Raw genomic sequence first — 11,974 nt, forward strand, 5'->3', positions numbered from 1 at the left:
CTTGAAATCTTGCATATAGCTTGAAACGAAACATCTAGCTTGAAAATCATTCTATACATGAACTATAGATAGAGGGACATATAGAAATTGAAGGTGAAAATTATAATCAGTAAGGAAGACAATAGACATATTGCTATAGATGATTTTTTAAAATACTTTTCTTGAACGTCAATAATTAGCCGATTTTTATTAAATTTGCTAATATTTTATCTTCGCGGTTGATTGTATCCTCGAGGTTTAAGGGCGATAAATTGATAAAGGCAACAAAGGGGTTTTAAAAAAACTTAATTTTTTCCGTCCCTGACCTTTATAGTTAAATCATCTAAACATTTTAAGCAAAAATTTATCAACTTGGGAATTAATATTTAACTTTTATAAAAAAGAATTATTAACTTTTTTTAGGTAACAACTTTCAAAAGATTTAACTTTCAACTCAAGGAAAGAATCGCCGATGCCTGATTTATACGTCGTCTCATTTATATCTCTCTCTTTAACCTTTCTTGAATATAAAAAGTAAAAGTTTTTATTCAGGAACGCCGGAGTCGACTAGATGTGGACGTATACATGCAACATGATCCTGAAACCAGTTTTTGCAACAATCCAGAGATTTTCCATTCAAACGCCAGAGACTATATAGTAAATACATCACGGAAACTGACATTTATGCCGATGTAAAAATCAGTTTTTTTGATAAATTATGGATGTGCAACGTGGATGCCTGTGCTAAAAGATCTCGTAACAAGCAGTACCATTTTACCCTTTGTAAAGGGCATGAAGCGGAATTGTCACTTTTTACTTCTCTGAACTTGTCTAAATATACAATCTTTTCTTATCCTGTAACAGCGTATAATTACCAGATATCTAACGAACATTTTAATTTTAATTAAAACTTTTTGCAATGTATTTTAATAAGTTGTTATCTTTAAATGATATTTAGCAGTGATTAAGATTCGGATCCACTGGATCCGCAAGGTTTTGACTAATTAAACTTTTTGGATCCGGATCCGCATCAAAATTAAATGAATCCTCAGCACTGAAATTTAGTATCTATGTGTATGTCACATTAAAGTTGAACCTTAGCTAAATGTTATTTATCCCAACATGTAATTTCTAAAACATATTCAGAGTCTTCTCATTTTTGAATTACTCTAAGGCTAATAAAATGCATTTTTAATCAAAATATTTGACAAATTGTGAATTCCAAGATAATTTTAGTTTTTATCTCCTGATTGCAATTCTTAAGACTGACAAGTTGTTTATTTTATGTTATTGTAAAATAGTATTGATGTGTAAAATAGATAAAGGGTTACCCACAAAAGATGAGACTTCAGAAATGATTGTATGCATTTTATACCCTTATACTTATGATTCGTTAAAACTAAAAACTTAATATTTCTTTGTCAAATTATTAAATAAGCCATTTAAAGACTAAATTCAAGATTCAAGACTTTATTTAAGTTTGGAATCCTTAAATTTAAAGAGTTTCAAGTCGTCTTTACAGTCTTATCAACTGTGGGTAACCCTGTTTGCTATTCAATGTATTGTTCATCATTCTTAATTGTTTGACTACATCAGAATAAATGTTTTGTATGCATTTGAAACCATTTTACGTAATAAATATTTAAATTTCGAAATATAGTGAAACTGGGGCAAAATTGTTGATATCTTTGTCATTTTTAAAGGTACAAAACAGGCAGAACACATTATTTCGAAAGTTCCCATTTTTTGGGGACACCCTGTACATTCTGTGCTAAAGTAGTAGTATAAAGTGATTACCAGAAAACTCTGAAATAGGACGATGACTTTTAGAATCAAGTTATAAACTTTTAAAAGGAGCGTGAGACAAGGCAATTTTGAAGTGTAAAATTCGTCTTCCTATTTTGCTGTTTTCTGTTTATCACTGTATAAAAAGTTTGTACAAAACAAACTTTCACACATGATAATTGTGAATGAAAAATGTATGTACATGGTTCGTGAAAGATTATGGGACACATAATACTTCTCGCCAGTAAATATCTACAGGGGTAAGTGATATCAATTCAATGAAGACGACTTCTTATTTAAGTTTTGAATGTTAACAAGATTTTTTCGAAAGTTTACAAATAATCAAAGAGAAGCTTTTTTAATTGTTGGCTTCTCTTGAATTCAAAATTTTATGCATATCCATGCTGTTTAACAGCTTGATTTAATCAAAATTTAAATAAAAAATCGTCTTTATTGTATTGATATAATCGCCTACCACTGTACTTTAAACTCAACCAAAACATGTTGCAATACAATAAATACTTCATGCAATTCTATTAATAATGAAAAGTTTGATTATTGGATATTTGAGTTTTCTCACAAATACTTCTTTATAACAGAAAGTACTAAAACATTAAACCAAACTATTGCTTTTGGATCCAAAACTTCTTCAATAAGTAATTCGATTTTTCAAAGTAATATATTCTGTTATCAAATAATTAAAAATTATTAAAAAAAAATCATATTCAACAATTAAATAATGCTTATAGAAACATCTAAGATAACTAACTGATCACTAATTTCACAGGTGGGACAAAACATATACTCATTTGTTAATTTCTTTTACAGTAAGAGCATCATACATTGCTAAATGACCAAAAACAATTTGGGTTAATGAGATTAAATAAGTTTGTAGAAGGATCAAAATACATATTTAAAATTTATGACCTTAAGCAAAGCGTCTGGGTGATCTATACAATATTTTTGAACACATTGGACAAATATTTTTCAAACAATTTATATTGAAATGAATATCAAATATAAAGAGGTCTACAATCTACATATCTATATAATTTAAATTTTAGATTTAATGGAAACAATTTATACTGTGCTTGGGTGTTTGTCTGGTTGTTTGTTTGTAACCAATAAGCTTAAAAACGGTTAAACTTGTTATTTTTGATTCTACAGTTTATGAAGAAAGGAACCCCCTGTACAGAAAGGAGGTCGATTTTTAAAGGCTTTTCGAAATCTAAATTGCTTCAACTGGATTTGATGGAGCATAAAATTTAAACAACTTTGAGAAAAGAACTTGTAATATTTATTTTGGTTGGAGGAATTTAACTTTAAAATATTTACAAAACCACTATTAACCCTATAAAGCCTGGGGGTGGGTGTTCGGCGCCCCCCCCCCCCTAGAAAAAGCCCTTAAAGAATAGGTATAGGATTGAAATGCATGTTCATAGCCGAGTTCATTGAAAAAAAATTAGACCGATAACTTTAACAATTTGGGTGCTAGAGAGGGTTCAAAGGTAATCCTTCAGGGTATGAACATTGAACGATCGAAATCTGTAGGTCCACATGCAATTGAGATCAATGATTGATCCTGAGATCCTGAGATTCTGTACGAAGAAAATATCCAGGTTTCCTAAAAAAAAGTCTAATAATTTAACCATCTCAAAGCTTTAAAGCTTTATTTTTTATGAATCTGGATTCTGTAAAGCCAAAAACTATTAAAACCAGAATATTCGTAAAAATGTCCCTAAACTTTTCTTTTGCAATGTACACAAAGAAAAATGGTTAGAAACATAAGGAAGATAAAAATATTAATATCACGATTTTTTATATAATTTTGCCGATTTGTAAAAAAACATAAATATCTTAATTTTAGGAATTATTTTTCTGGTTAACATTTTATCAAAATGAAAATAAAAATAAAGTTTACACTTTTTTTTTCCAATGCGGATCCAGGATCTAGATCAGCATCAAAATTAAATGGATCCTAAGCACTGGTTTTAGGAATTATTTTTCTGGCTAACATAAAGAGAATAAGTTTCGAGAAATTCCTGAGAATTTCTCAGGAATTTTTCTCACAAAATTCCTAAGAATTTCTCAGGAATATTTCTCCGGAAATTCCTGAGAAATTCTCAGGACTTCCTCACAGAATTTTCAAGTTCCGTTTTTCACCAATAGGTGTCTCTGAGGTTCTCTTCTTTTATGCACTGCTCAAACTAAATCTTTTTTTTCCTTGTATCCTTATTGATAAAAAATGATAATTTACTTCAGAACCATCTTTTAAAAAAATATTTAAAAATTTTAAAACATTTTTTTTTATTTTTTCTTGACAATTCACTTGTCTGAATAAACTAAATACATGACAACTTCAGTAAGATCAAAAACGACTATAACATTCTGACTTAAGAAGATGGTTATACTTCTAAAAAGTTGGAGGGGCAATATAGTTGTTATAAGTTATTCACTACTTTTGTTAGTGAATATTTCAAGATATTCCTGAGGAATTCTTGAGAAATTCTTGGGAATAGTTCCAGGGAAATTCCCAGGAATTGGTTCTGAAGACCTTTTTGCTACAAATTTTCTCTGGTTTTTCTGAAGAATTGGTAACAAGAAATTCCCTAGAATTGGTTACAAGAAATTCCTTGTATAGAGTTACGAGAATTTCCTCGGAATGGGTTACAAGAAATTCCTCGGACCTGGTTCCTCGGAATTGGTAACGAGAAATTCCTGGGAAAAGCTGTCGACATTTTCACCGGATTTTCCTGTGAAAGATTCCTGGGAATTTCCGCGGATTTTCCGCGAAATTGTTACTTGGGTACCAGGACATTGAACAGTGCTTCCTGATGTCCTATATTACGAGGTCAATTGGACAGTGCTTCCTGATGTCCTATATTACCAGGACATTGAACATCCTTTATGTAATTATGTCTACACTCTACCTTTAAGGACACAACTAAGTCAATGTTAATTGGGTCATTCAAAATAGCAAATGCCTTTTTGCCAGAAACCCCGGTTTTCTTCTGATCCTCTGGCCTTTGATAGAGTGGCTTGTCCGAATCACCAGGGTAACCTGTAAAGCGAATATTATTTTCGCTATAATCGTCGTCATAAATATAAATAAACGAAGACGACTTTCGTCTTCAATTTTCCATCTCTACCAAGCTTTCAAACTGCATGGATACACATAAAAATGGACAGTATTTCTTTATCTATTTGTAAACTTGTATTTTAAAAAAAACTTGTTATGAAATCCAAACTTAAATAGAAAATGTTGTCTTCATTGTAGAGAATTAAACGCCAACCCATGGATATTTATATTGGATTGTACAGGGGCGTACGAGGGGGCCCCTACGCGTGCCCCCCTCTAAGGGGGGCACCCATGAGGGGGCTCTCTTAATATTACATCTGCTTGCATTTCCCTTCCTCAGGCAATCTTCATTCTACATTGCATTGCATTGCACTCATCCGAACTAAAAGATTAAGAAAAGAAATAAATTATATTCTGATTCACAACAATGCCCTTCAAACCTTTGTCTGATCAAGTATTGCATTAAATATCCATGTTTCCCATTTTGAAAACTATTTATTTTTATTTGTGGTTTCACTACAAAAGTGACTCGCGCATTTCTATACATAAATTCAGACCCTCTAGCCTTTATAAGGTTAAGAAAATTACATAAAAAATGTATTAACACTTGTAAAATGGAAGTGTGTAGATGATCGAATAGTTAAAAAATGTATCAATATTTTCTCGAAAAGGGGCTTTGTGCCCCCTGTACGCCCCTGGACTATTTTATATACCAAGAAAACGTCATTTATATAGAACTAATAATCCATCTACTCCACATAAAACTTTTTAAAAAAACACAAGAGAAAGTACAATTTTGAATTTTCCTGAAAAGTTGCTCAATTCTACATACATTCTTTATTTATTTGTGTTATGATCTGTTTGTTTGCAACAACTACAACTTTGACATTTAAAAAAATATGCATTGCATAATTCATAGAAGAGTCTGCATGCAATATTACAACAAGATCTGGTTTAAAACTAGGCTTTTAGTAACTAGAAGCTACAGTGGTAGGCGATTATATCAATATAATAAAGACGGTTTTCGATTTCAACTTTGATTTATATCAAGCTTTTCAACAGCATGCATGGATATACAAAAACATAGAAGTCAAAAGAAGCTGTCAATTAAAAAGATTCTCTTTAATTACTTGTAAACTTGTAATTTGATTCAAGCTTGTTCACAATCAAAAGTTAAATAAAAGGTCGTCTTCATTGTGTTAATATATTCGCCCACCACTCTACTATCATTCTATCACACTATCTTCGTGTATACTGCATGCATCACTTTAATAAGGGTGAAACTATGGGGCATTTTTTATATAAGCATTCTTAAATCCAGCCTGGTCCTGCGCTGCACTGAATTCGGAAACTTTAAAACCATAAAAATCCCGAAGTAATTGATTAAATTCTTAGTTTGTCCCATTAAAGATGGAAATTAAAAGACAGCTTTTATAATTTTGTAATATCCCGGTTAAAACATTTAACCGGGATATTACTAGATTCGGGATTTCCAAAATGTGGTCTACCATTTTTTTACCTCCAAAATTGACAGACATATTAGGAAATTTGTGCAGATTCCAGTTTATTAAAAATCAACGTAACAGTTCAAATGTTTAATTCCCATGTTTATTGGGACATCCTGTATACAAAAAATATATAGTGTTTTGAAAGATATTTGTCAGAACTTATTTTTTAAAAGGATTAATTGAAAAAATTTTAAGCGATTTGAGATTTTTCTTTTTCATATTACTAGAGAAAATTCAAAAAGAATAGATTAACAACCCTGCTCTTTAGCATTTCAAAAATATATTACGTATTAAATACTTAGGTAGCCGTTAAAAAAACGTTACCCAGAAAGCGAGCAAATGCAAACTCCTGAGATCATAAAAAATATAGATCTTATCACCAAAACTGCATTTAATCCTATTTCTTTACTAGATAAAGAGTCTGCCTATGTTTTTTCAAATGGTCCTCCATTTAAAGACAGAAAATGAAATTGACAGGATTATATTTTCAAGATAGATTTCTTCCTTATTTTAACTCCTAGAACCGTTGATTAAGGGCACCTATGTGAATTGTTTATGTAATTTGATAAATAAAGATAAATATCTCAATAATCTGTAAAGAGACTGAATGCATAATTACTTAAGTGTCAATGTCCGATTCACAAGGGTACCATTTGTCTGATCAAATATTAATTATAAATCAATGTTTACAAAATTTAAAATCTGATTATTTTCAGTTTTGTATTCTCTACATACAAAAGTAACTTGCGCATTTACACTGCAGGAAAACATGAATTTTGAAAATAAAACACTTTTAAAGCAAGAAAACCGACACTGTCTTCCACACAATATTGATCAGGTAAAAGGTTTAAGGGTGCCGTTGTGAATCCAGCATTGTCTTCTTTGCAATAGGTTCACTTGAAGATACGCTTACAGTCCCTTTAAACTAGATTAAAGGAGATGTTACCAGAGGGGGGGACTCCTCGACTTGGACGGAAATCCCAAGCGCAGAATTTCCAGGCAGTGAATTCTTGGTTTTTAATGTATATAAGCAGGTTCATAGCAAGCCTATTATTTAGTATAGTTCGGCCTGTAGATCCAAGCATAGTGGTTGACAGGTAGATACAAGCATATTGGTGGACAAGTAGATCCAAGCATATTGGTTGACAGGTAGATACACGCATATTGGTTGACAGGTAGATACCAGCATTTTGGTTGATAGAAGGATACAAGCATATTGGTTGACAGGTAGATACAAGCATATTGGTTGACAGGTAGATACATGCATATTGGTTGATAGGTAGATACAAACATATTGGTTGCCAGGTAGATACACACATATTGGGTGACAGGTAGATACAAGCATATTGGTTGACAGGTAGATACAAGCATATTGGTTGACAGGTAGATACACGGATATTGGTTGATAGGTAGATACAAGCATATTGGTTGACAGGTAGATACACACATATTGGGTGATAGGTAGATACAAGCGTATTGGTTGACAGGTAGATACAAGCATATTGGTTGATAGGTAGATACAAGCATATTGGTTGACAGGTAGATACACACATATTGGGTGATAGGTAGATACAAGCATACTGGTTGACAGAAGGATACAATCATATTGGTTGACAGGTAGATTCAAGAATATTGGGTGATTAGATACAAGCATATTGGTTGGTAGGTAGATCCAAGCATATTGGTTGATAGGTAGATACAAGCATATTGGGTGATAGTTAGATACAAGCATATTGGTTGGTAGGTAGATACACGCATATTGTGTGATAGGTAGATGCAAGCATATTGGTTGATATGTAGATACAAGCATATTGGTTAATAGGTAGATACAAGCATATTGGGTGATAGGTAGATACAAGCATATTGGTTGACAGGTAGATACAAAAAATGTTTAGACATGTCTTTAAGAATGAATTAATTGAATTAAGTCTTTGCTACCTGAAAGTGATGACCTTTTATATTTTAAACTTAGATTATTTGATCTAACAGAATTCATAGTTTGAAATATCTAAGATTCATGACAATGGGTTGCAAGGATAAATGAATTAGAAAATCAGAGTTTGTGGCAAAGACTCAATTCCTTTGTCACAACTATTATCAAATATTTTCTGGAGACCTCTGTACATATTGTCTGTGAATTGACTATAAGCGAAATTTCAAATGACCCTCCATTCAAAGATAGCAATGTCCGATTCACAACGGTACCTTAAAAAGTTTTGTCTGATCAAGTATGAATGAGATATCCATGTTTTTATTAAAACTATTTATTTTTATTTGTGGTTTCTCTGCAAAAGTGACTAGCGCATATTTTGCTCATAAAAAAACATCAGATAAATTCAAAAAAAATAAACACATTTTGAGCCAAGAAAAAAAAAGTTTTTGATCAGATTAAGGTTTCAAGTTAGAACTTGGAAGGTCACCGATATAGAAAATCAGAGTTTGTGACAAGGACTTCTTTGCGTGAAATTCTACAGTTACTTGTTTCTAGGTATGAAGATATCCGGATTTCTCGTTGTGACCCTGCTCTGTCTGTTTGTGGCGGTCAACTCCAGTACGAGGGACTCCTCTCCTCTCCTCTTCAGAGTTCAAAGGTCACCTCAGGTCAGTTAGGAAAAATAATTCAGTGTGAAGTATCTGGACCCAGATCTGGATCAGTTGGATCCGCAAGTATTTGGGTTCCTTAATCCGGATCCGCATCAAAATTAAATTGATCCTAAGCACCGGAAAATATATACACTATACAGTGATCCCCAAAATCAATTGAAAAAAAGATTTTTGAAAATAAACAAATGACATATTACTTTGATTTTGAAAGTAGAAGCACACATTTCACACTTGTTTCTCATTGATTGATACTTTTTAATAAAATGACCAGCACACTTCTAGCAAAATCTATTCAAATTTATGAAAGTTTACAACAAAGATAAAACTCTGTCTCTGGAATCTAAACTAAATCTAAACTGGTATTAACTAGATCTAACTAGATTGTTACAAATAGATATCTTAAGTACGCCTATTCATTTTATTTGGCTGAAGCTCGATGTTAAGTTTTACGAAAATAATTATGTTAATTCTCACGAACATCTTTAAAGTCAAACTAAATTAACTACACTTCAGATTGAAATCTTATTTTTTATTAAAACTCCTCTTATTGAAGACCTTATGAGAAGCACAAATTTTTTTAATTTCTATAATGTGATTATGTAACCGGACCGGATAAAGGAATTCAGTCTTTGCCATAAAGATATAGGGACTAGAAAATTTAAGGTTGTGGCAGAGAATAAATTTTTTAGCTTTTCTCAAATTTGTGCATAAAATCTAAAATAATGTTGCCTAAATTTTACATTCTCCTTCTTTCTAGATGAGTTTACTTTTAATAGTGAGTTAGTTTGCCAAAATTGGGTTCCTAGTTCTCAACAACTGATGCTGATGTCGTGTATTTTCAAATAAGTAAAAAATTATGATTCTACAAATAATATACAATTTGTTTGATGTAGGGAAATGGCAACAATTCTAACACACGATTCTTCACAAACAACCCCGCCTTGAACAGTGCTGGGGCTGGTGCTCTGGTCGGCGGGCTAGCATCCTTCTTCCAGAACCAAATCTTTAATCCCTGCAGGAACAGAAACCAAAACAGGTTAGTTTGATGTAATATTAAAAGCAAGACAAAATATCTTAAGTTCCTTCAAAATATTTCAAAAATTGATCATAATTTTGCAAAAACTCTTTAAACCTTGGAGCTTTAAAAATACGCTTTGCAGTTACCCACCATGCAAAGATGGCAATGCATGATACCCAATAATAATAAAAATGTAAAAGATGCTGTCGTTTTTCTAGGTTTAAATGTATTTAATTCTGATAATTACTATACATGTTTTTAAGCAGTGGAAATGTGCAAGTCACTTTTTGTAGCGAAATCGCAATAAAAAATACTCAGTTTTTCAAATTATAAACTTTCATATCTAATTCATAATGGATCAGAAAAAGTCATCGTTGCGAATAGAGCATTGCCATCTTTAAATGAAGGTTCACTAGAAATTACGCTATAAGTCCCTTTAAAAATATTTTTTCTAGAATCGTGGACGGAAACTTTATAGCTGGAGCTGCAGCAGGATACGGAGTCTCACAGTTGGCCTCAACATTCCTCGGGGGCTGCGGGAAATAACCCCTCATTTGTCGGAAACAAAAATTTAAATAAAAATTAAAAAGAATATTTACAATCTTTTAATCTAATAAACTTTGATTGCTCTGTCTGAAAAGTGTAATGATAAGTTTGAATAATAATGTATAACTAGCTGAAGGAGCTGAATGTACCTGTCGTTGGCCAAAACTTCAGAAAATTCGAAAATAAAATAGAATTTTGAAGAAGGAAAGATTGTTTTTAGCCTATGTTACTCAAGGGTTCCCTTAAATAATTTTAGCCAGTTTGGTTCAGCCGTTTGGCCACCTATAGCTAACATATATATGTACAAGTATGTATGTAAATGTAAAATAAGCGAAGAGCTTTATTATATAGAAATATAATGTGCGTGTAAAATGAAAGAAGGTATTGTTTAAATCCAAATTGATTTTAAACCTGATTTTGGGCAAATATTGTTAGAAGAAATGAAGTTTTACTTTATTTAAAACCTGGCGTTGCCCGTGAGCAATTTAATAAATATTGTCGAACATTTAATTGGCATAAAAATATTTATGTTAACCGTGCGTTTTGACTATTGTTCATGGAACCATCCGGAAAAATAAACTATTTCCAAATTTCAGATTTTCAAAAAATATCAAAATCGCAAATCTTGGAACCAGAAATAAAGTAAAATCTTTTAACATAGGACTGCTCCCCCCTCACAATTTCCCTAAAATATTGTATGAAAATAAACGTTACTTTTTTATGCTTTTAAATATCAATCTTATTTCGAATTTTAAACAGAATTTAACTGAAGATTTTTATCAGCAGAATATAAGTGTATTAATTCTAACACATGCTGTATTTGCAAAAGAATCGAAGAAAGCAAAGATGATTTTACTAAGAAAAGACAAAAAGATGAAACAGAGTAAAAGAATAATCAAACATAAAGGATGTCAAAAATTGGCGCCACTAGCAGTGCAGTATCAGTGTCACGTGATACAGACGGACATCAAGTTACCAATATACTACTGTCATTGGCTGAAGTTCTGGTCACGTAATATTACGGACAATACGGAATGTATGTAATTATGTTATCAATTATATCTATTAAAAATGCTAAATAAAAACTAAAAAATTATAATAGGATAAAACCTGAGCTTTTCAGGCTCCTGTGGGATATCGTTGTTTTCAGATTGGTTGCGTATTTGTTAAATATTATCTGTTTAATACTACAACTTTTATGCAAAATTGCATATATATGAATTTTCGTAAAAATTTGACACAGTTTTATATCAATTTCTCGAGACAGGAACATCAGATAGATGTCTTATATGTATCGTTCAATGCCTGAGATTCTCAAGTTTCATTCTTTACCCCCTTTCATTTTTCCTTTACATTCCCTTTAAAGAGATTTTGGGTTAGCTTCAGTATTCTACGTATGCAGGTGGATACCAGCAGTGGCGCAACTATGGGGGGGTGAACCAATTTCCCACCCCC

General features: G+C 31.8%; 1 protein-coding gene across 3 annotated transcripts; it reads left to right on the top strand.

Moving 5' to 3' along the window:
* Positions 1–7,347: 7,347 nt before the first annotated feature.
* LOC111711307 (uncharacterized) lies at positions 7,348–10,607 on the top strand. 3 transcript variants are annotated; one of them, XM_023485638.1, is made up of 4 exons: positions 7,348–7,448; positions 8,840–8,952; positions 9,849–9,991; positions 10,429–10,607. In XM_023485638.1, exons 2-4 carry the CDS (start codon positions 8,842–8,844, stop codon positions 10,517–10,519), a joined length of 345 nt encoding a protein of 114 aa, XP_023341406.1. In that variant the 5' UTR covers positions 7,348–7,448; positions 8,840–8,841; the 3' UTR covers positions 10,520–10,607. The 3 variants fall into 3 exon arrangements, with proteins under 3 accessions (XP_023341406.1, XP_023341407.1, XP_023341408.1); XM_023485639.1 differs by having other exon boundaries at positions 7,412–7,500; XM_023485640.1 differs by lacking the exon at positions 7,348–7,448 and adding an exon at positions 8,172–8,225.
* Positions 10,608–11,974: the final 1,367 nt, after the last annotated feature.

The sequence above is a fragment of the Eurytemora carolleeae genome, unplaced genomic scaffold, assembly GCF_000591075.1.
Source record: "Eurytemora carolleeae unplaced genomic scaffold, Eaff_2.0 scaffold592, whole genome shotgun sequence".
In the NCBI taxonomy this organism is placed as follows: domain Eukaryota; kingdom Metazoa; phylum Arthropoda; class Copepoda; order Calanoida; family Temoridae; genus Eurytemora; species Eurytemora carolleeae.

Excerpts from the sequence above, each read along its gene's own strand:
- LOC111711307 (XM_023485638.1), top strand. The coding sequence starts at position 8,842 with ATGAAGATATCCGGATTTCTCGTTGTGACCCTGCTCTGTCTGTTTGTG. Across the intron at positions 8,953-9,848 it reads GAGTTCAAAGGTCACCTCAG|GGAAATGGCAACAATTCTAA; the intron begins GTCAGTTAGGAA and ends TGTTTGATGTAG. Across the intron at positions 9,992-10,428 it reads AGGAACAGAAACCAAAACAG|AATCGTGGACGGAAACTTTA; the intron begins GTTAGTTTGATG and ends TATTTTTTCTAG.